The sequence below is a fragment of the Electrona antarctica genome (genome assembly GCF_951216825.1).
Source record: "Electrona antarctica genome assembly, chromosome: 9".
NCBI lineage: Eukaryota > Metazoa > Chordata > Actinopteri > Myctophiformes > Myctophidae > Electrona > Electrona antarctica.
In genome coordinates, this window is record NC_136790.1 from 29,708,351 (window position 1) to 29,728,724 (window position 20,374).

Consider the following 20,374-nt stretch of genomic DNA (forward strand, 5'->3'; position numbering starts at 1 on the left):
TAAAGTAGACATATGAAAATAAGGGGCTGCATTAATGTAATGGAAACAATGATTCTCTATTATCCATGTTTAAACCAATCCATTTCCAGCTTCTCCTCCCACTTTTTCCCCCTTCGTACTATCTTCCCCTTTTCTTCTTTCCTCTTTTAACGGAGCTTTTTCACTGATACGTACATGGTTAGGACTCCCTTGACAACAAGATTATACATCTAAAGAGGCTTATCCTAAAATGAAATAACCTTAAATAAAATATATGTTTTGCATAAGAAAAACACTCAAACTCAGGTCAACTAAAGATAGAAAAGAAACTGTAACCTAATGTTAAGCGTTGTGAGCTTGTAGGTTGGATTTTTTTGCTATTTTGAAAAGAACCCTACATTGCCTCCAATGAGTTGGTCGGTGTGAGCTCGCCAGCATTGGTGTGTGAATGTGGGAAGTGAGGACGCTGGCGTCGACTGTTCGCCGCTTCACCTCCCAATGTATGAATGAATGAACCATTGTAAAGCGCTTTGAGCAGTTGGAAAAGCGCTATAAAAATGCAATTCATTATTAAAGCAAGTCTGATGCCAATTCCTCTCCTCTCCTAGTTCTCGGGGGAGGTACCGGAGAACAAGGTGAACGTGGTGGTGACAAACCTGACAGTGGTGGACAGGGACCAACCTCACAGCCCCAACTGGAACGCTGTGTACCGCATTGTGAGTGGAGACCCCGCGGGTCACTTCACCATCCGCACCAACCCCATCACCAATGAGGGCATGGTCACCGTGGTCAAGGTACAGTAAACAGTGAGCTTGATTGGCTGACGTTTGCAGTGAGAAAGTAATATGCATGTCTTGAGGGATGAACACTTGTGAATACAAGGATTGTGTGTTGCTTTGACAGTCGTATTCAGGATATTATTGCTTGGGTGAGTATGTTGTATCCCTACACATCTACTTTGAAGTGCAAGTGCAACTGAGCAGTCTCAAGTTGTTTTCACTGAATGATATTTACAAGTAGAAAATGAGCAGATAAATCATGCGGGTTATCAGTTGGGATGATTATTCTCACCACCCTTCCCCCTTCTCTCTCTCTCTCTCTCTCTCTCTCTCTCTCTCTCTGTGTTCTTTTTTACATTGTTTCCAGCCGGTGGACTTTGAGATGAACCGAGCGTTCATGCTGACAGTGGTGGTGTCCAATCAGGCCCACCTGGCCAGCGGCATCCAGTCCTCGCTCCAGTCCACAGCGGGTGTGACCATCTCCGTCCAGGACGTGAATGAGCCGCCCGTCTTCCCCGTCAACCCCAAGCTAATCCGATTTGAGGAAGGCGTACCGGCAGGAACCACCCTCACCGTGTTCTCCGCCCAAGACCCGGACCACTTCATCCACCAGACTGTCAGGTACTGACCGGATCTTTAGCCAGTGCCGCAATGTTGAAGGTTGCAGTGCAGGTAAAATTACTGTAAAGTGGCTGAGAAGAAGGTATACAATACTCACAAGGTTGTGGGGAACACCAATTGATTGTAAAAACGATGTCGCCCATTGGTTTCTACGCGTTTTGAGGCCACTTTTTCTGTCAATTCAAATCCAGCATCTTGGAACTTCGGGTCCCGAAAAGCAACCGGAAACGAATGCTACATTCTGTATTGGCTGGAGGATAGCAATGGCTTGTCTTCACTTGGTAGAACCAGTAGAAGCCCTAGAAGCATACTCTACTTTATCATTAATTAAAAAAAAGTCATGGAACCATAATTAATTAAACGCATATCATGAAAGACTAGCGACTAGCAAAGCGGTGCCCCATTTATTCAACACAACGGACAGCTGAAGTTCTTCTCGGATCAGGATATAACTGCAGGGCAGCGCTGTCTGGAACAGATGTAGCTAAACAGAACACAGATGTAGTACAAGGCCTACTCTTGACAAATTAAACATGAACATTAAACGTCAAGTAACCCATGGGGAGTGTGCTGCTTAATGCTCAAATGCTTGGTATCCCACGGAGAACACCTTCTGGGGAGAGACTCATATAGTTTATAAAGCCTGCAGGTGGTGCCACTTAACTATCTAGCACAGGTGTAATATATATTTCCCAATTATGAAAAGTGGGAAATATGTATTTCCCCCCGGTGTCCACTCGTTGGGACAGTAGCCTAGCAATACCACAATACTGAAACATACACACAGTGTGCACACACAGACACACACATATAACTTGCAATGTAATAGCTTACTTAAAGATAAAGCATTCAACTTTGAAAGTTGCATTTGTCATCCATTTTGTATTGCCACCGACCTGCCAGCCCACTTCTCTTTAAAGAGAAGAGGGTTCTCTACTTACCACTCTGTTGTCATGCGACCAGCATAGGAGGTCATCCAGTAACAAGCTAGCCTTTGGTCTTTTCCCTGTCTTCCATCGATCCTCTCTGTCCACCCCGACTAGCGTGGTGCCCGGCGGGCATAGTGCCATCTGGGCAATCGACCCAGTGTGACAGAAAGTCCCACGTGTATGCTAAAACTGAGGGTACTGTCGCACGCCATCCTCGCTTCCAGCAGCACATTGATTTTTCTTAATGTCAGTGAGACGTACGTCCACTGAGGAACCTCAGTTACCTCACTGCAAATGTTACTGAAGAAAAACAGACAGACAGACAGACAGACAGACAGACAGACAGACAGACAGACAGACAGACAGACAGACAGACAGACAGACAGACAGACAGACAGACCCTAGGCACTCCCTTCCTAAAAAGGAGCTTATCATGCAAGCTAAGAGTATGTTTGTGGTTTTTGAGAGGTCTCCACACACCTGGCGCGAATTCGGATTTTTAAGCGGCGTTTCTCCATCGGTTTTCCGAAAAACGCGTCCAGTGTGCAACCACCTTAACACTTCTTTTGTTGGTTCTCTCTGTATCTCTCAGCCATCCCTTACTGCCAGCTGTGTGCGTGTGCACGCTCGCTCGCGCCTGTGTGTGTGTGTGTGTGTGTGTGTGTGTGTGTGTGTGTGTGTGTGTGTGTGTGTGTGCGCGTGTGTGTGTTATTGATGGGAGCTCAGGGCAGAGTGGCTTGGCAGCAGACAGACGGCTCATGTTCAGACAGCCTCAGCACCATGGGCTTCTTTTTTCTTGGGGCGACCTCACTTGAATACTCACATGCATGCACGCACGCACGCACGCACGCACGCACGCACGCACGCACGCACGCACGCACGCACGCACGCACGCACGCACGCATATAATACAATATAATACATGTACACACACAATTTCAAAAGACAAGTGAAGTAAGAACCCCTCTCTCTCTTTCTCTCTGTCTCACTTGCTCTTAGCGTTTCATTTTCTCTCAATAAACCCAGGCCTGTTTTCCAGCAGATTTTACTGTCAGTTGTGGATAAAGTGGTACTACTGTGTGTTGTCTGTTTGTACGTACGTACGTACAACGTACATGCGTGCATTTGTGCGTGTGTGTGTGTGTGTTCGTGTTCGTGTGCGTGTGCATGTGTGGCATGCGCGTGTACGTGTGTGGCTGCGAATTTCACTCTGTCCTGCTACCAGCTGGGTGTTGTTCCCACCATGCAACACTGAGCCAGCTGAGTGGCAGATGAATGTGGCAGTACCCTGAGGTAGCACCCCTGAGGTTGCACCTCAACACTGAGCCAGCTGAGTGGCAGATGAATGTGGCAGTACCCCTGAGGTAGCACCTTGGCAGAAGGGATGAGGTGACAGTGCCAGGCAATGCCAAGCACACATCTCTGCCAATACCTGCCAGAGGACAACAAACACATGCTGACGTGGGAATCATTTGCACGACGCACTCTCCGGGGAATCGGCCCTTTCAAGTGCAAATATAGTTATTTTCTGCCCCTAAAACTACCTTCATATCTCTGTATCTCTATGGATTTGTCACAGAGCGTCCGTTGATAGAAATAAACTTGACTATCTGTCAGCGGGTCTATTTCAATGCAGCAGTTTAGTGAGTGTTTACCAGTCCACGAGTGCGTGTGTGTGTGTGTGTGTGTGTGTGTGCGTGCGTGCGTGCGTGCGTGCGTGCGTGCGTGCGTGCGTGCGTGCGTGCGTGCGTGCGTGCGTGCGTGCGTGCAGATGTGTGTAGGTGTGTCATTAGCCGTGACAGAATATGAGTCCTATCCATTAGCTTCCCCCACACACACCAGGCTCTGGCTAACCTGTGTCAGTCTCCGATGCGGTGTTATAATTCCCCTCCTCCGCTGCTCATTACACCCTCCGCCCACCTTTGTGCATACGCACAAGCACACAGCTCTGTCCTCTCACCCCTGTCTCCGTTCCATGTATGTCCATCACTCCACATTTGCAAGTTATCTTTCTCTTGCACTCTTTCACAAAGTCTCTCTCTCTCTCTCTAACCTCCCACCAGTTAAATTAGGACTGAGGAGTTTACTGTGAATATATTCTATACTATGTTCAGTATAATACCTGATGGGAGTGTCTGCATTTGTTCATTAAAGGACCACTTCACCACTTTTCACCCTATCTTAGTTGGTCCTCGCTAATAATCATGATAAAATAGCATCATTTTTGTGTCTCATAGGAGGGCTGTGGGCAGTTCAGAAACCTGTCCACCAGTGACATAATCGATGGGGAATCGATCCAATCCAAGCCTGCTAACTGCAGGCTTTCTATTCCTGAAAGGTTGCAATGCAATAATGGAAGCCATTGTTCTCACGATAATAAAAATCTAAATGTGTTTTGAAAAAAATCTTCTGAACTGCCCGCAGCACTCCTATGAGACACATAAAGAGTAGAACTCAATGGTGGTATTTTATCATGAACATTCGTGAGGACCAATTATATGAAGATAAGTTGAAAAGTAGAGAAGTGGTCCTTTAAGCACACTGACATGCTGTGGAAGTTGAAGCTTTGATCGATCAGCTGTTAAGTTGTGAACTCCCTCCATCGCTGCCTCGTACAATCTGTAGGTTTTAGAAGGAGTTCATCGCAGCTTGTCATTGGCAATGTAACTGTACACAATGCAGGGCACAGAGTCCAGTGTGTTTGTTAGGGGCCATGTTTTCATTCTGTTGAATGGATCTGAATGCTATTTGTGGTTCTCTGATTCAAGCGGTTTTCATGCAAATGAGGCGTTACGTTACTGTGATAAACCCCGCTGAACATATGTTCTGCTCTCCATCTTGTCATATCATGTCAAAGGAGTTACTGATGAGCATACTAAGCATAGCCTATGGTGATGATTACTCATGATAGATACAGTACTATTGGCAGCAACAAACAACTTATAATATACAACATAAAAGAAGAGGATCCAAGGCACTCTGTTCCAGTGAGGTGAAGAAAATGGGACCCTGACGAAGGCTGAGTGCCGAAACGCGTTGGTCCTTCTTTTTGTAATGTTCTTTGCCATGCCTTAACTCTTAAATAAAAAAGGCTTTTTTTCACCTCACTGGAACAGAGTGCCTTGGATCCTCTTCTTTTATGTTATGACTTAACCTCGTCCTCGCCAACGAGCACCTGTATTCAGTTCAACAAACAAAGGACCACGTCAGCGCTTCCTTCCTCTATTCAACTTATAATATGTGTGTGTGTGTGTGTGTGTGTGTGTGTGTGTGTGTGTGTGTGCGTGCGTGCGTGCGTGCGTGCGTGCGTGCGTGCGTGCGTGCGTGCGTGCGTGCGTGCGTGCGTGCATGTCACATATATTTGCAATCCCATAGTTGGAACGGTGGGGCGTTGCTATAGGAACCGGACCGATGTTAAAGGCTTCCATAGGCAGCAACCATTATATAGACGGACGCCACCTAGTGTCGACGTACAGTACGTATGTATACGGACATGGGGAAAAAAGACTTAATTGCAATTAATCATTTCAAAAAATCACTTTCAATGGTACTTCCCCTTTGCATTCTACCAGTTCTATCTGCACATGCGACGGCGCTCCGCGTGCCTCCACGGCCCTCACACGACATTGATCTGTGCTCTGGCACCAACTTAGGCCCCCTTTACACGAGAACAGTGTCGATAGAAAACATCAAAATAAACTATCGTTTGCAGGGGTCCGTTTAAACAACAATTGCGTTTTCGGGGGTTGAAAGTGAAAACTCCTTCCAGAGTGGAAATCTTTGAAAACGCCGTCTCCTCCCGTCTCCATGTAAACGAGCAAAACGGTGAATCCGCAAAAGGTGTGACATCATGGCTCACGTGGGCTCACAATGCTTATGTATGTTATATTGATGCAGAGCCGTAGGCGCTATTTGGAGTTCCTAGAATGAGCAAGTGCTCTCTCGCCCACTCACCCTATGAATATACAAATTAATGTAGCGACTAGGGATACTTTTGTTTATGTTTTGCTTTCTTTTATTTCCTTTTTTTTTAAGCTAGATGTGAGTGCACCAAAGGCACGTGAACCTCTAGTACCATTACTGATGACTACATTTCTTCAGCTACTTTTAAAAGGGAGTTAAATGCTATAGTAGTAGGCCTACATTGGAATGTACATCCTCATCTCAATCCTCAATTTATTTTGGTTTTATTTTTGTAGAAAAGGTCCTATAGCTCAGCTCACACCTGTGTCGTTTGTGATACGTTGTCAGCATAATAACCTGGTGTGTGTGTGTGTGTGTGTGTGTGTGTGTGTGTGTGTGTGTGTGTGTGTGTGTGTGTGTGTGGGGGGGGGGGGGACAGGTACTCCAAGCTGTCAGACCCAGCTAACTGGCTGAGAATCAACAGGACCAATGGTCAAATCACCACCATGGCACTGCTGGACAGAGAGTCCATGTACGTGAAAAACAACGTGTATGAGGCCACTTTCCTGGCCTTCGACAATGGTAAGTCTGGTAAGTCACTGTGTGTGTGTGTGTGTGTGTGTGTGTGTGTGTGTGTGTGTGTGTGTGTGTGTGTGTGTGTGTGTGTGTGTGTGTGTGTGTGTGTGTGTGTGTGTGTGTGCGTGCGTGCGTGCGTGCGTGCGTGCGTGCGTGCGTGCGTGCGTGCGTGCGTGCGTGCGTGCGTGCGTGCGTGCGTGCGTGCGTGCGTGCGTGCGTGCGTGCGTGCGTGCGTGCGTGCGTGCGTGCGTGCGTGCGTGCGTGCGTGCGTGCGTGCGTGCGTGCGTGCGTGCGTGCGTGCGTGCGTGCGTGCGTGCGAGCGAGTGTCATGAGGTGAAAAGCATGTGGGGTGAGTGCATGTGATTGACTGCACAGTACACGTTTCACCTGTATCCTCTGTGCATCTTGTGGAAAGCAGAGCAGTAAAAGTCGATGAGCAGCATATAGTAACATCACTGATCGATCTATAAAAGTGTTACAAACAGAGATTGCTTGCTCTGAAGTGGAAGGAATTCTAGGTGTTTTTAGAAAACAAAAAAGAGGGATGGGTTTCCAGGGGAAGAGCTACTTCTATAATATAGCCCTGAAGCATACCGATTTAAATCCAACAACGTGTTGACTACCTATTGATTCTTAAGGCCGGCCTCAGCAAGGGGATATATTCCACTTTGATTGAAATTCTCTTTACGTATTCTGCTCAAGCGAAGCAAGAGGACCAACAAAGCACCGGGCCAATCATAACCGACAAGTTGGTCGATGGGCCTTGAGGCTCTGTTCAGCAGACCTATACATACAAAATACATCAACTTACTGCTGGATGGAAAAAAACAAGTTGAACCCGCTTTGGTGAGCTGCTGGTTTAAGCTCTATCTACGCAGGACTGCATCACACATTTAGCCCTGCCCTTGATATTGTGGGTGTGTATGCGAGAGATTCTTTGCAGTTTTTTTTAATTATGCAAATGATATTATTGTTACAATATCCAGGCTAATTTTTAAATAAGATTTTTTTCTTAGCTGAGTAAAATTGCTAAAATAGTAGTAATTTGATGAACACAGCTCAATTATAATGACAGATTTGTCTCTGTTTTTCCTGATTGGTTTTGCACATCATGCATAATTTAAAGTAATTTTATTTTAAAGAACCACACCAGCCTTTTGACACGTGGGTGACACACTTTGATAGGATTTCATTTCTCAAAATATTTAAATCTTTAATCTTTAAATATCTTTTTCAATTTGAGATATATCGGCTTATTCATGATTGTTGTTAAAGTTGTTGAACCCTGTTCTATCCCTTTAGAATAAGGGTCAACCATAAAAATGTAATTCAACATGAAAGGTTTTTTCCATCCTATCTTTTGTAGTTTCCTCTTGGCTCTGTTTTATCTGTCCATAATTTTTTTTAATCTTTGACCACCTACACCTCCAAAGGTGTCATGTATACATTGGCAAACCTCTCAAACCCTCAGAACATGCATAATAGAACATATAAAAGATGTAATAACGACTCATAATGTAATAACCTAAATGTAATACAAGCTCACAAATAAAATCATGAGCGCATAGTGTAATAACAGATTTTTTGCAAATAATAATGTTTTACATTAAAATCATTACGTAGCCGCTCATAATATAATAACAGTTCATAATGTAACTGCTCATAAGTGTTACATCGTAATAATCAGTATCAGTATCATATCAGTATCATGGTCAGTATCATGTCAACTCCAATGTTATTCACAGTACAACAGAGCCCCCTTCTTGTTTTGCATGATTCTGCTGTTTTGCACTTTGGCTCAGCACCAAAGATGGAGGATGTGCGTGCGTTATAATTTTTTCGTTGACAGTATCATGTCAGTATCATGGTCTGTATCATGGTCAGTATCATAGTAATCAGTATATTGGATAATATACCTAAACCTAACCTCAAAACCCTGTCCACCTGTGCGAAATACTGGGGAAAAAAGACTCTCCCAGGATACAACCACAGTGACAACACAGAAATGTGTGTGGGGAGGAATTAATTGGCACAGTCACACACACACACACACACACACACACACACACACACACACACACACACACACACACACACAGTGGCCCGTTTTGAACAAAATGCCTCAAATCATCGCTCTGATCGCTGTGACACTTTGCATGCAGATTCCAGCTAGTCCAAGGAAGAAATGACACCATACATTTTCCAAATCCGGCCTCATGGTGGCACTTTACTGTAACAGACAGATTCACATTTTGGCCTATAGCTCTTGAACCGTAGGTCGTACAATCAAAATGATCTTTCTTTCTTTCTTTTGTTTTTGACTTTGCTTGCCCACAATACGTTACCTGTGACCTGAGGAACACATTTTTCTATGAATCATACTTCAGCATTGAAGTGGATCATTTAGTTGGATATTTGGTAATCGTCACTGTCGCATTACAAAGTATGGGATAAGCTTTACCTCATCACACCTCACTTCATTACTAACTTCTATCCTTAAATCTTCCTATTTCTCCCTGTGCTGCCCCTCCTTCACCCAGGCTCTCCTCAGGCCAGTGGGACAGGTACGCTACAGATCTACCTGATCGATGTCAACGACAACGCTCCTGTGCTGATGCCCAAGGGGGCCCAGGTGTGCGAGCGTGCGCGCCACAGCTCCAAGGTCAACATTACGGCCTCGGACGCTGATGCTGACCCCAACGTGGGGCCGTTCGTCTTCGAGCTGCCTTCCTTCCCCACCAGCGTCCGCCGCAACTGGACCATCTCGCGACTCAACGGTAGGACATAGAGGCAGACCATCTGACGCCATGCTTTTTGAACTACAAATCACAGAACAGTCGTCCCTCCAGTCTATGGGATAGTCTATTCTCAAATTAAGTTACGGCATTGGTTTGCCTAGCAACGGACAAGCCAATCAATTACCGGTCTACTGGATGTAGTTTTTGCTCTTTAGTGTTCTACAATTCTGTGTTGAAATCTCTGCTACAAATACCATGTCACATAACTGGTCACATGAAGATGGGATAAATAGAAATGGACCAACTGGTCTTGCACCATTACTGTATATGTCCACTGAATTAAATGATGCACTTTTCCTGATGGATGCTGAGACGCCCACTGCACAGTGTCCACAGACAGGGGCCCCAAGGGACATCAAGGGAAAACAAAGTATTGTTCTAAACTACAAAGAGGAATCTAAAGCTTTTACAAAATGTCCCACAAAGCTCAGCGAGGGAGAATGCTACCGTCCGGTGTTGACGTATGATCTGTCGTTTGTGACAAATGAGATCCATTCATCTCTCTGTCCCCTGACCAAGCGATCTGTCACCTAATCCACCCAGATGGATGTATCACAGCGGTTGTCTTGAGGACAAATCTGATCACATACGTGGGTTCTTCTCCCACAGAGGCTCTTGTCTTATCATGATAGATGCTCAAGGTTATATGCTCTGTTTGTGTCTTTAGAGCCCCCATGGGCATGCATTGATGTGCCTGAACAATATGTTTTGGTCATGTCATAGCGGTTGTCCTTTAACATGTCATTTTGCTCCACGCCTACACACATTTTGTACTTGTACACCAAATCAAGATCAATCAAAAAAAAATATGAGTATAATCAAGAGTACTGACACAGAGGGTAATATTGACTCTGTTGGGTGCCCAAAACGGTTACTTTTCAGGTTCAAATAAAAAAATCACACCCGTGTGAACTGAGTGGTGTAAGGTCTTATATAGACTGATCAGCTGTGGTCTGACGTAATGTCTGACGTAATGAAATCACACCTGTGTGAACTGGGTGACCATAGCAACCATGCTCATTTTCTTTGGTACGGACAGACAGACAGACACGTAAACTAACAAAGCCAGTTGTAGGAGTGGTTTACACCACTCAAAAATAGCAAAGATAGCTGATCTGCAAACTCAGAGTGTGTTTCTTTGCACCGCAATTCGAGCTTGTGGATCTGCTACTTTTGAGGACGCTATGATCAAGTAGGAGGTTAATTTATGAAAAAACACAAAAGGTTTTAATATGGACATAAGAGGTTTCTGCATGACAGCAACAATATACATTCAGATACAGAAGCAGCATATCGTTGCTGACGGATACAAAACCTTTTGTTTTTCCAATGAATGTCCTACTTCGTCGGACATACAACACTGTTGTGCAAAAGTAGTGAAATTACCATTAAACATGGTAACATCTGCTAGTATAGCTATTTGTGACACATTTTGCAAGCGAACTGTGTGTGTCAGTGGGATTTATAAATATTGAACCAATTAATGGTAATTAACAAGAGCTTGTGACTAGTTGATAAGTAAGGGTTTTGGACATACAAGGTTTCTACCCGACAGCGACGACATACTGTATATTCACTTATATATTTGTCTTTGTCTTTCTTCCTTAACCCATTTTGGGCGGGAACCCCTTTTGGTGTTTTAAACATTATGTTATAATTTAGCTATTGAAAAATAGCAGATCTACAAGCTCATAGCGTGCCACCAAGTGGCGCGCTACGAGCTTGTAGGTCTGCTATTTTTGAAAAAACGTGAAAATATTTATTTAGAAGATATTTTTTTAATTTTGAGGTCAGGCCTAAATGGGTGCATGTCATCCCTGACATGCACACCGCCATGCCACCCCTTGCTGACGCACCCTCTCCTTAACCCGCCCCACCCCACCCTTGCGCCTCCACCCTCCACCTCCTTGTTGCAGGTGATTATGCCCAGTTGAGGCTGAAGATTCCCTACCTGGAGGGAGACGTGTATGACATCCCTGTAATCGTCTCTGACTCGGGAAACCCTCCTTTGTCCAACCGCTCCGTGATCAGGGTCAAGGTGTGTCCCTGTGACGAGAACGGGGACTGTACCACGACAGGGGCTGTGGCAGCGGCCGGCCTGGGCACTGGAGCCATCATAGCCATACTCATCTGCATCATCATACTGCTCAGTAAGTATAGCACAGTGTTTCCCAAACAGTGGGTTGGGATCCATGTCTGTGTCGCAGATGCATTTTTATGGGTAAATATGGGATAAATTAAAAAGAAATCACAATGTTTTATGAGTTAATACGGAATTCAACATAAAAGACAAAATAAAGTTTCACTCGTTTGGGTGACATCAAATGTCTCTTTTGGGTCTCAAGCTAAAAAGTTTGGGAACCACTGGTATAGCAGATAACATAGACATGTGTAAATCCAAGTAATTGACTATCTGCTAATACCAATATGATCCATAATTTAAAACCATTTTTTTAGATCAATTTGTGTAAAAGTAGAGGAGGAGAAATGAATCAGATAACCAGAAGAGTGGGAACCTGAGAATTCTGGGCACCTCAATGTTAAATTGGTATTTTTTGTGTGTTCTCCGCTCGGCGCTCAAGGCAGCATGTGCATCTAAATTTTGGTCCCACTGCAGTAATTTGATCCCAGGACAGACTAATCATCGCAGCACTTCATGCTCTTCTCTACTGATCAGTGCTCAGTACAGGCCTTCCCGGAACGACTTGGGTGTTACGCATAATGACAAACAGACCCGAGATTCGAGGTAATAGAATCAGTACTGACCCGGCCTGAGAGATCATGGTAAAACAGGTCTCGGTTCCTGTCGGGTATTTTCTGTACCAGTGGACCAGTGAAGAGCTCTTCCATACAGTGGGTCTTCGGGAACATGGATCACATGTCCAAGCCAGATCAGTTGGTAATAGTAAATGGTGCATTTATATAGCGCCTTTATCCAAGGCGCTTTACATAGATTCACCTACCACATAGCGATGCCAGAGGAAACCATGCAAGGCACCAACCTGCACTTCGGGAGCAATTTGGGGTTCAGAGTCTTGCTCAAGGACACTTCGACACTAACTCTGCGCCCTTGCTGTTGCCATCCGGTCACTCTACACCTGAGCCACTGCCGCCTCGTCCCGCCTCCTGGCCTCAATATTCCTGCAGTTGGTCTTTCCAAGTATTTCAGTATGATGCACCCAATCACGCCAGGGGAGCCCCAGGATGCAACGTAGGCATGTACGGATTGTACGCATCCCATATGGAAACGCTCCAGGGACTTGATGTATGTGGTCCATGCTTCACAGCTGTAGAGGAGGGTGGTGATGCAGACAGCCTCGTAGACAGCTACCTTAGTGTGTAGGTGGAGGTTATTATTCTCGAAGAACGAAGACCGGGCATTGCAGTCTCCCAAAGGCAGCTGATGGTGAAGACAGACAGAGTGTGTGGGCTACAGAGTGTGTGGAACTCCATTGGCAGGCTACTTAATTCTGTCTTGGTGGTGTTAACAGTCAGACTGACATGCTGCAAGCAAAGCCTTAAGGATGGACTGAGGATACTTGAGGACCCGTCTGGAAGGTTTGCCTGATGTTAAAGAGGTTTATGTCTAGCCTGAAATCCACATGTTGCAGCTATTATACTCAAGCTGGATGGACTGACACACACGCACGTACGCACGTACGGGAGCACACGCACGGGGGCACACACACACACACACACACACACACACACAAACACACACACACACACACAAGCTTCATTTTTACTTTGTTGAATTGTCAGAATTGTGTGCGTCTTGCAGGCATGGTGTTACTGTTCTCTGTGTGTCTTGCAGGTATGGTGTTACTGTTCTCTGTGTGTCTTGCAGGCATGGTGTTACTGTTCTCTGTGTGTCTTGCAGGCATGGTGTTACTGTTCGTAGTGTGGATGAAACGCAGGGAGAAGGAGCGCCAGGCCAAGCCTCTGCTCATCGACCCTGAAGACGATGTCAGAGACAACATCCTCAAGTATGACGAGGAGGGAGGCGGAGAGGAGGACCAGGTATGCAGACACGCACGCACTCATGCAGTATTTTAACTCTATAATTGCGGCTAGCTGTTAGCATAAACCCCAGTTCCCAGTGCCACCATACGCGTTCACTTTAAAAGACAGAGTTTGAACGCCCCCCACACACACTCGCTACGCACACTCGCTACACATTGGAACAAGCACACACTGTTTACCTTTCGTCAGAAGCTTTTTCATGGCGGCAGCGTCGCGGTACAAAGGCACAAATTAAATCCGAAATGTGGATGGCAGAAGATCCACCAAGGACAGTGATCCTGGAGTCCGACTTATGGAGGTTCGAAAATCCTCCTTTCAACTGCTTTGCACTGTGATTATAATTTGCAATCCCATAGTTGGAACGTTGTCTGATGAAGATGTTTATAAAACCTGTCGTTGCTGTAAAGAAACTATTCGATCGATTTAATAGCCAGATTGATACGGTGGCGAGTCACCGCAGTGGGGGAAGCCATGTTTGTTGTTTGACGCAGTCGAGTGACGGGACTGATGGCCAATCACTGTCAGCTGCTGTGAACAGATTTTCGATCGAGACTGACGCCGCTGTAGGCAGACTGAATCGCCAGGACATATTTTTTTAATGGTAGCGATTCAGGGCTGGAGCCAGGCTAGTGTCAGTATTCTTGTCAGAATCCTGGTATCAGAATGGTCAGTATCCTGGTATCAGAATGGTCAGTATCCTGGTGTCAGTATCCTGGTGTCAGTATCCTGGTGTCAGTATGGTCAGTATCCTGGTGTCAGTATGGTCAGTATCCTGGTGTCAGTATCCTGGTGTCAGTATCAGTATCCTGGTGTCAGTATGGTCAGTATCCTGGTGTCAGTATGGTCAGTATCCTGGTGTCAGTATCCTGGTGTCAGTATCCTGGTGTCAGTATGGTCAGTATCCTGGTGTCAGTATGGTCAGTATTCTGGTGTCAGTATCCTGGTGTCAGTATCAGTATCCTGGTGTCAGTATGGTCAGTATCCTGGTGTCAGTATGGTCAGTATCCTGGTGTCAGTATGGTCAGTATCCTGGTGTCAGTATGGTCAGTATCCTGGTGTCAGTGATGGTCAGTATCCTGGTGTCAGTGATGGTCAGTATCCTGGTGTCAGTATGGTCAGTATCCTGGTGTCAGTATGGTCAGTATCCTGGTGTCAGTATGGTCAGTATCCTGGTGTCAGTGATGGTCAGTATCCTGGTGTCAGTATGGTCAGTATCCTGGTGTCAGTATGGTCAGTATCCTGGTGTCAGTATGGTCAGTATCCTGGTGTCAGTATGGTCAGTATCCTGGTGTCAGTATGGTCAGTATCCTGGTGTCAGTGATGGTCAGTATCCTGGTGTCAGTATCGTTGTCAGAATACTGAAGTACTGTGTAGGATTTGTTTATTCCGTCTCATGCCGCCGACAATAAGATGGTACTCTGGCCTGCACTCCACAGTGGTGAACACTGTGGCTGCCTCCACAGTGGTGAACACTGTGGCTGCCTCCACAGTGGTGAACACTGTGGCTGCCTGCACAGTGGTGAACACTGTGGCTGCCTGCACAGTGGTGAACACTGTGGCTGCCTGCACAGTGGTGAACACTGTGGCTGCCTCCAGTGGTGAACACTGTGGCTGCCTGCACAGTGGTGAACACTGTGGCTGCCAGAGCCGGACTTACCGTTGGGCTAGGGTGGGCTGAAGCCCGGGGGCCCCCGACTAGGGGGGCCCCAAAAAAAAAAAAAAAAAAAAAAAAAGTTTTTTTTTTTTTTTTTTTTTTAATTATAAAATTGTAAAGTGAAATCCAATTCAAGTGAAATGTGTGTATTGTTATTGTATTTAGTTGTATTATGGTTAAACCATTGAGAGCTTCTGCCTGCCTGCCTCTTTTTAGGGGCCTGGGTACCCCAAAATGAAAACAAAATAGCCCAAATTTTTTCCGGCCTCACGGCTGCGCCGCTCGGCCAAATCGCGGGACGCACGGCTTCGCTGCGCGCCCCAAGGGGGGCCCTCAAATTTGCTCCAGCCCGGGGGCCCTCAGCAAGGTAAATCCGGCTCTGGTGGCTGCCTGCACAGTGGTGAACACTGTGGCTCCTGCTTGCATGATCAGCAACGTGCGCGTGCCATGAGCAGGACCTCATTATAATAGTGTTCCGTCAGTAAAAATAAATAAATAAATAAAATCACCATTGCACTGCCAGGCTATTTCAGATCAATATTTTGCATTTGTATTGTGATTTTTTTTTAAATCAGGATTTGTAATCCGAGTCAGAGTAAGTAAAAGTATTTTAGCCTTCAGATCAACTGTATTATCCCACATGGGGAAATTCACTGATGCACATGTCACATAAAGCCTACTGCTCATGGGTCACGACAAAATAATTCTGTATTATAATTATTATTTTTTTGTCACAGAGAGCAGAAGACCCAAACATTCTTTCACTGATCTTTGTCTCCAATGCAGGACTATGACCTGAGCCAGCTACAGCAACCCGAGTCTCTGGACCACATCATAAATAAACCATCAGGAGTGCGGCGGGTGGACGAGAGACCTGTGATTTCTGAGTCCCAGTACCCTGTCAGACCCAGTCTGCCTCACCCTGGAGACATAGGAGACTTTATTAACGATGTATGTTTACTGATGGACAACAAATTACACCACTGTGTGTGTGTGTGTGTGTGTGTGTGTGTGTGTGTGTGTGTGTGTGTGTGTGTGCGTGCGTGCGTGCGTGCGTGCGTGCGTGCGTGCGTGCGTGCGTGCGTGCGTGCGTGCGTGCGTGCGTGCGTGCGTGCGTGCGTGCGTGCGTGCGTGCGTGCGTGCGTGCGTGCGTGCGTGCGTCTGATTCAGCAAGAAACTGCTCTCAATGGATTTTTATTTTATTTGGTTTCTGCATGCGTTGGCTGTTTCTGAATGTAGCCTATCTTGTTTGCACTCTTATAGAATGATGATAAAAAACAAACGTGTGACGCATTGTTCATTTCAGCCCATGATGTCACTCGGAGTCATAGGAAAACAGATACAGCCATTCACCTCTATCCCATCTTTCTCTGGGCAGGGTCTGCGGGCGGCTGACAACGACCCCACAGCCCCTCCCTATGACTCCCTGCTGGTGTTCGACTACGAGGGCAGCGGCTCCACCGCCGGCTCCGTCAGCTCGCTCAACTCCACCAGCTCGGGGGACCAGGACTACGACTACCTCAACGACTGGGGCCCTCGCTTCAAGAAGCTGGCCGACCTCTACGGCGGAGGGGATGACGACTGAGGGAGGACGTGGAGTGGTGCCGGGGGAAGGCGGGGTTGGTCTCAGACGGATGCCCCTCGAAACCACGGCCAGGGCCCAAGAACATGACATTGTAGACATGTGAGGACTGGACCCTTACGTGTGCTGTGTTAGTTAGTACACAGCAACCAAGCTCTCTCACACACACGAGCTCCACTGCAATGCAACTGTATTCTGGCTTTGATTTGTTTTTAGTGGCAAGTCTTTAGTGTGATCTTTTTTTTTTTTTTTTTTACCGTGCTGGACCTGGAACTCTCTGGGGACAAATCAAGGCAGTCATGAAAGTGATGCGAGTCTCAGTGATACACTCCGACTTGGTTACTGAGACAAAACCATCTTTCACTTTAGTCTCACATGATTGAAAAGAATGTTCCGGGAAGACTCTGACTCTGACTCTCTTTCACTGTCAACTTGAATTTCCTTAGAACAGAAGCACTGTTGTTTTTTAAAGTGCCTTTTGTGGTGTGTTTTTGTATCAGACTCCTGCTATCTCAGGGTCGGTTGCCATTTGAGCGGTTTCGGGCGGCACGTTCCCTCCTGAACCCACCCCCCCCCCCAACAAGTCCCCATCGCAACCCGTCAGTCTCTCTCTAGTCCCCTTCACAATGGTGCGGATGACCAACCCAAACAGCCAATCAAAATACAGAAGGACACAATGGGGACATGCTACAGGATAACTATGGTGAATTCAAGAAAGAGAGAACAAACAAAACAAAAAACAACCAATGGGAGTTGTTTTGGGAGGAATGAAGCCACCCTCTGTTGGAAGGACCTGCTGAGTGTCTTGTGTCATCTGGTGTGACTGTTTTTATACATATCTGACCTGTGGGGGGTTTCTAAATTAATGGAGAATGCCTGCCTTTCCTCTGTGGACTTGTGAGTCTAGGAGCCTTTATGTTCAGACGCTTGCCTGCCCTGTACGGTTTTCTGTTGCTTTCTCCACAGTGTAAAGCTTATATAGGCATGATCTGCGTAGTAAGACAAATGTGACAGGCAGCAGCTTGGAGAGAAGACACTGGAAGTATTGGAAGGATTTTCCTCGCCTTGAACATTCCCTTTTTTTTATAGGTCAATGAAACTATTAAAAGGTGCATGATTTTGTTTTTTTGTTTTTCCAAAAAATAAAAAAATGTTTTACTTAACGCACTTGTTACTATGTGGTGAGAATGTGAACATAGTCAGCGGAAACTATATGAATATACTCTGTATAAAGACACTGAGAAAATAAAAAAAATACTGTAAGATACCTATTTTTGAAGTATTAATAACATAAAAGTTGCTGCTCTCTTTCTCAAGTTCTTCAGTGGGCTTAAGATAGTTTTTTTTTTCAGTCTTTCTTTTATTCGTTTCCACGTTCATTTTCTGTTGTGTGTTATCTCAATTTCATTCCACCTTTAGCATTTACTTCCTTACTTTGCACCAGATGCCTGCTTGTATTTCCGTTTCCATTTGGCGGATCAATTTAGAAGAATTTTAAGAACGCTTTGTTATACTCCTGTTTTTTTATATATAAAAGCAGCCTTTCCCTCTTGTTCTGTAATGTCTTTGACAACATTTTCTCTTCTGTCAGCCTCTGAACGTGGGACAGTGGGAGATTCAATAGCCATGCCTGCTGATAGTTGTTCTATTATACGGTGTATCAGAATTCTTTTCCTAATTCATCTAGATACTGGATATGTGCTTTAGAAAATAAACATTACATTTTGAAAATGTGCCAGTAACGTTTTTGAAGATTCACCTTTGAGACATATTGTTCAGTACAATGAATCCGGTGCGCCATGGGGTTTGTCGGAATCACCCAAGGGGAATCATGCTCAGAGTGATTTTTGTCATGTTATACATACTAGAGATAGAAAATATGTGATTGCCTTGCACCAGTGGTAGCTTTATGGGTGCTATCATGCATTTTATTTTATAACACTAGGCGAAGATTACATGGGCCAATATATGAAAACATTACTTAACCCCAAGAATATTATACAAAGGCTTTTTCAATTGGTTCCAGTACCTGTAAGCATGCTTAAGAACTGGCTGCCAGGAGCTTAAAATAGCTATATATCCAATACCATTCAAACTAGAAAGGTAGTTTTGGTGTCTAACCCTAGATTTTCGGGTTCAAGGAATGTGGCTGAGTCAGTGACATTACCATCAGTTAATGATAGTAATTGATTGAAAGACGGTGTCCATCCTAAGGTGATGTTCCATTGCAAATGATGTTAAAAACAACAAATTATATTGCATTTGTGTGAGGGAATCTGTGAATTTATGGCGATTCATATGGGGACTGGGGGGGGGGGTCATAGTTACTTGCGCAAGCAGAGCGTGCAAGTAATGTTATCAGTCAGGTGCTACGATGCGTGTGTCCGGGGCCAGCAGCACATGTTATGACGTCATATGCTGGCACGAAGCTGACCGTGCAGGTATGTTTTCCGTCATGCTACGAAGCATATGTCCCATGACGTGATGAAGATATGTACCAATGTCCCTTAGAATGCACGTGATATGATGTCATGGGACATACGGAAGCAGACCGTGCAGGTATGCTTTCCGCGAACGTGATGAAGATTATGTACCAACGCCAGGGTATAATTGGTTGACGATGGTGACGTAATGATGATATGTTTCAGTGTCAGGGACATACGCATCAAACCACCCGAGTAACCACATTATACCACTAACCACTCAGAAACTACATATACATACATATAGACATATACACATATTCATCACGTCATATGCTCATATGTCTATATATATGTACCAATGCCAGGGTATAATTGGTTATCAATGGTGACGTAACGATGACGTGTTTCAGTGTGATTTCGAAAAGGTTATAATGAATTACCATATTTTTCTTCAACAGATGTTAAAAGTATTTCATAGCGATATATAGAGTTGTAGTTGCAAAGAGATCAGTTTGGACCTTGTACTGCGCCAGGACAAAATAGACCTTTAGCCTTGGAGGAGAAGAACTTCACGGTAAGAAGCCCGGATAGACCAAAAAGACCATCGTCGGCTTTAGAGGCAAGTTAATTAACTCAGGAAGACCTGAGAAATAGACCTTAGCCCGGATAGATCAATTTGGACCTTGTATTGCTTGATTTTCATCGTCTAGACTCAGGAACAATGGAATCATCTACAGAAGTACCTTTTAATAAAAGGAGTAAGAAAGACAATAGGACCATAACTACTATTTCAGATTTAAGTTCAATAGACATAGGCAAGCTGGAAGGTACGTAGCAAATAGCTAAATCTAATAATTCAATATGTGAGGCTAAGATTTGAAAGTTTGTAGCGGTCTACAGCACTTGCATGCTCTGCTTGCGCACTAGTAGGCCATTTATGGCCTACTTGTGTGCAACAAGCAAGTAGGCACTCGACAGAGTGCAGTTCTAGTTATGTTATATTTTCAATTGCCAGTCAGTCTTCGGACTATGTGCTAAAGGTCAGGTCAAGGTCACTCTCACACCTTCTCATCCAACCAGGTGTCCAAGCAGGCAGCAGATATG

General features: G+C 45.2%; 1 protein-coding gene across 1 annotated transcript in view; it reads left to right on the top strand.

Annotated features, from left to right (window-relative positions):
- Positions 1 to 17,453, top strand: part of cdh4 (cadherin 4, type 1, R-cadherin (retinal)) — a 112,595-nt gene extending 95,142 nt beyond the window's left edge. The window contains exons 7-14 of the mRNA XM_079509262.1: positions 588 to 773; positions 1,126 to 1,379; positions 6,651 to 6,793; positions 9,328 to 9,564; positions 11,502 to 11,735; positions 13,466 to 13,605; positions 16,049 to 16,213; positions 16,641 to 17,453. Coding sequence (XP_079365388.1) covers positions 588 to 773; positions 1,126 to 1,379; positions 6,651 to 6,793; positions 9,328 to 9,564; positions 11,502 to 11,735; positions 13,466 to 13,605; positions 16,049 to 16,213; positions 16,641 to 16,847 — 1,566 coding nt within the window. The 3' untranslated portion in view covers positions 16,848 to 17,453. The remainder of the gene's footprint in view (positions 1 to 587; positions 774 to 1,125; positions 1,380 to 6,650; positions 6,794 to 9,327; positions 9,565 to 11,501; positions 11,736 to 13,465; positions 13,606 to 16,048; positions 16,214 to 16,640) is intronic.
- Positions 17,454 to 20,374: the final 2,921 nt, after the last annotated feature.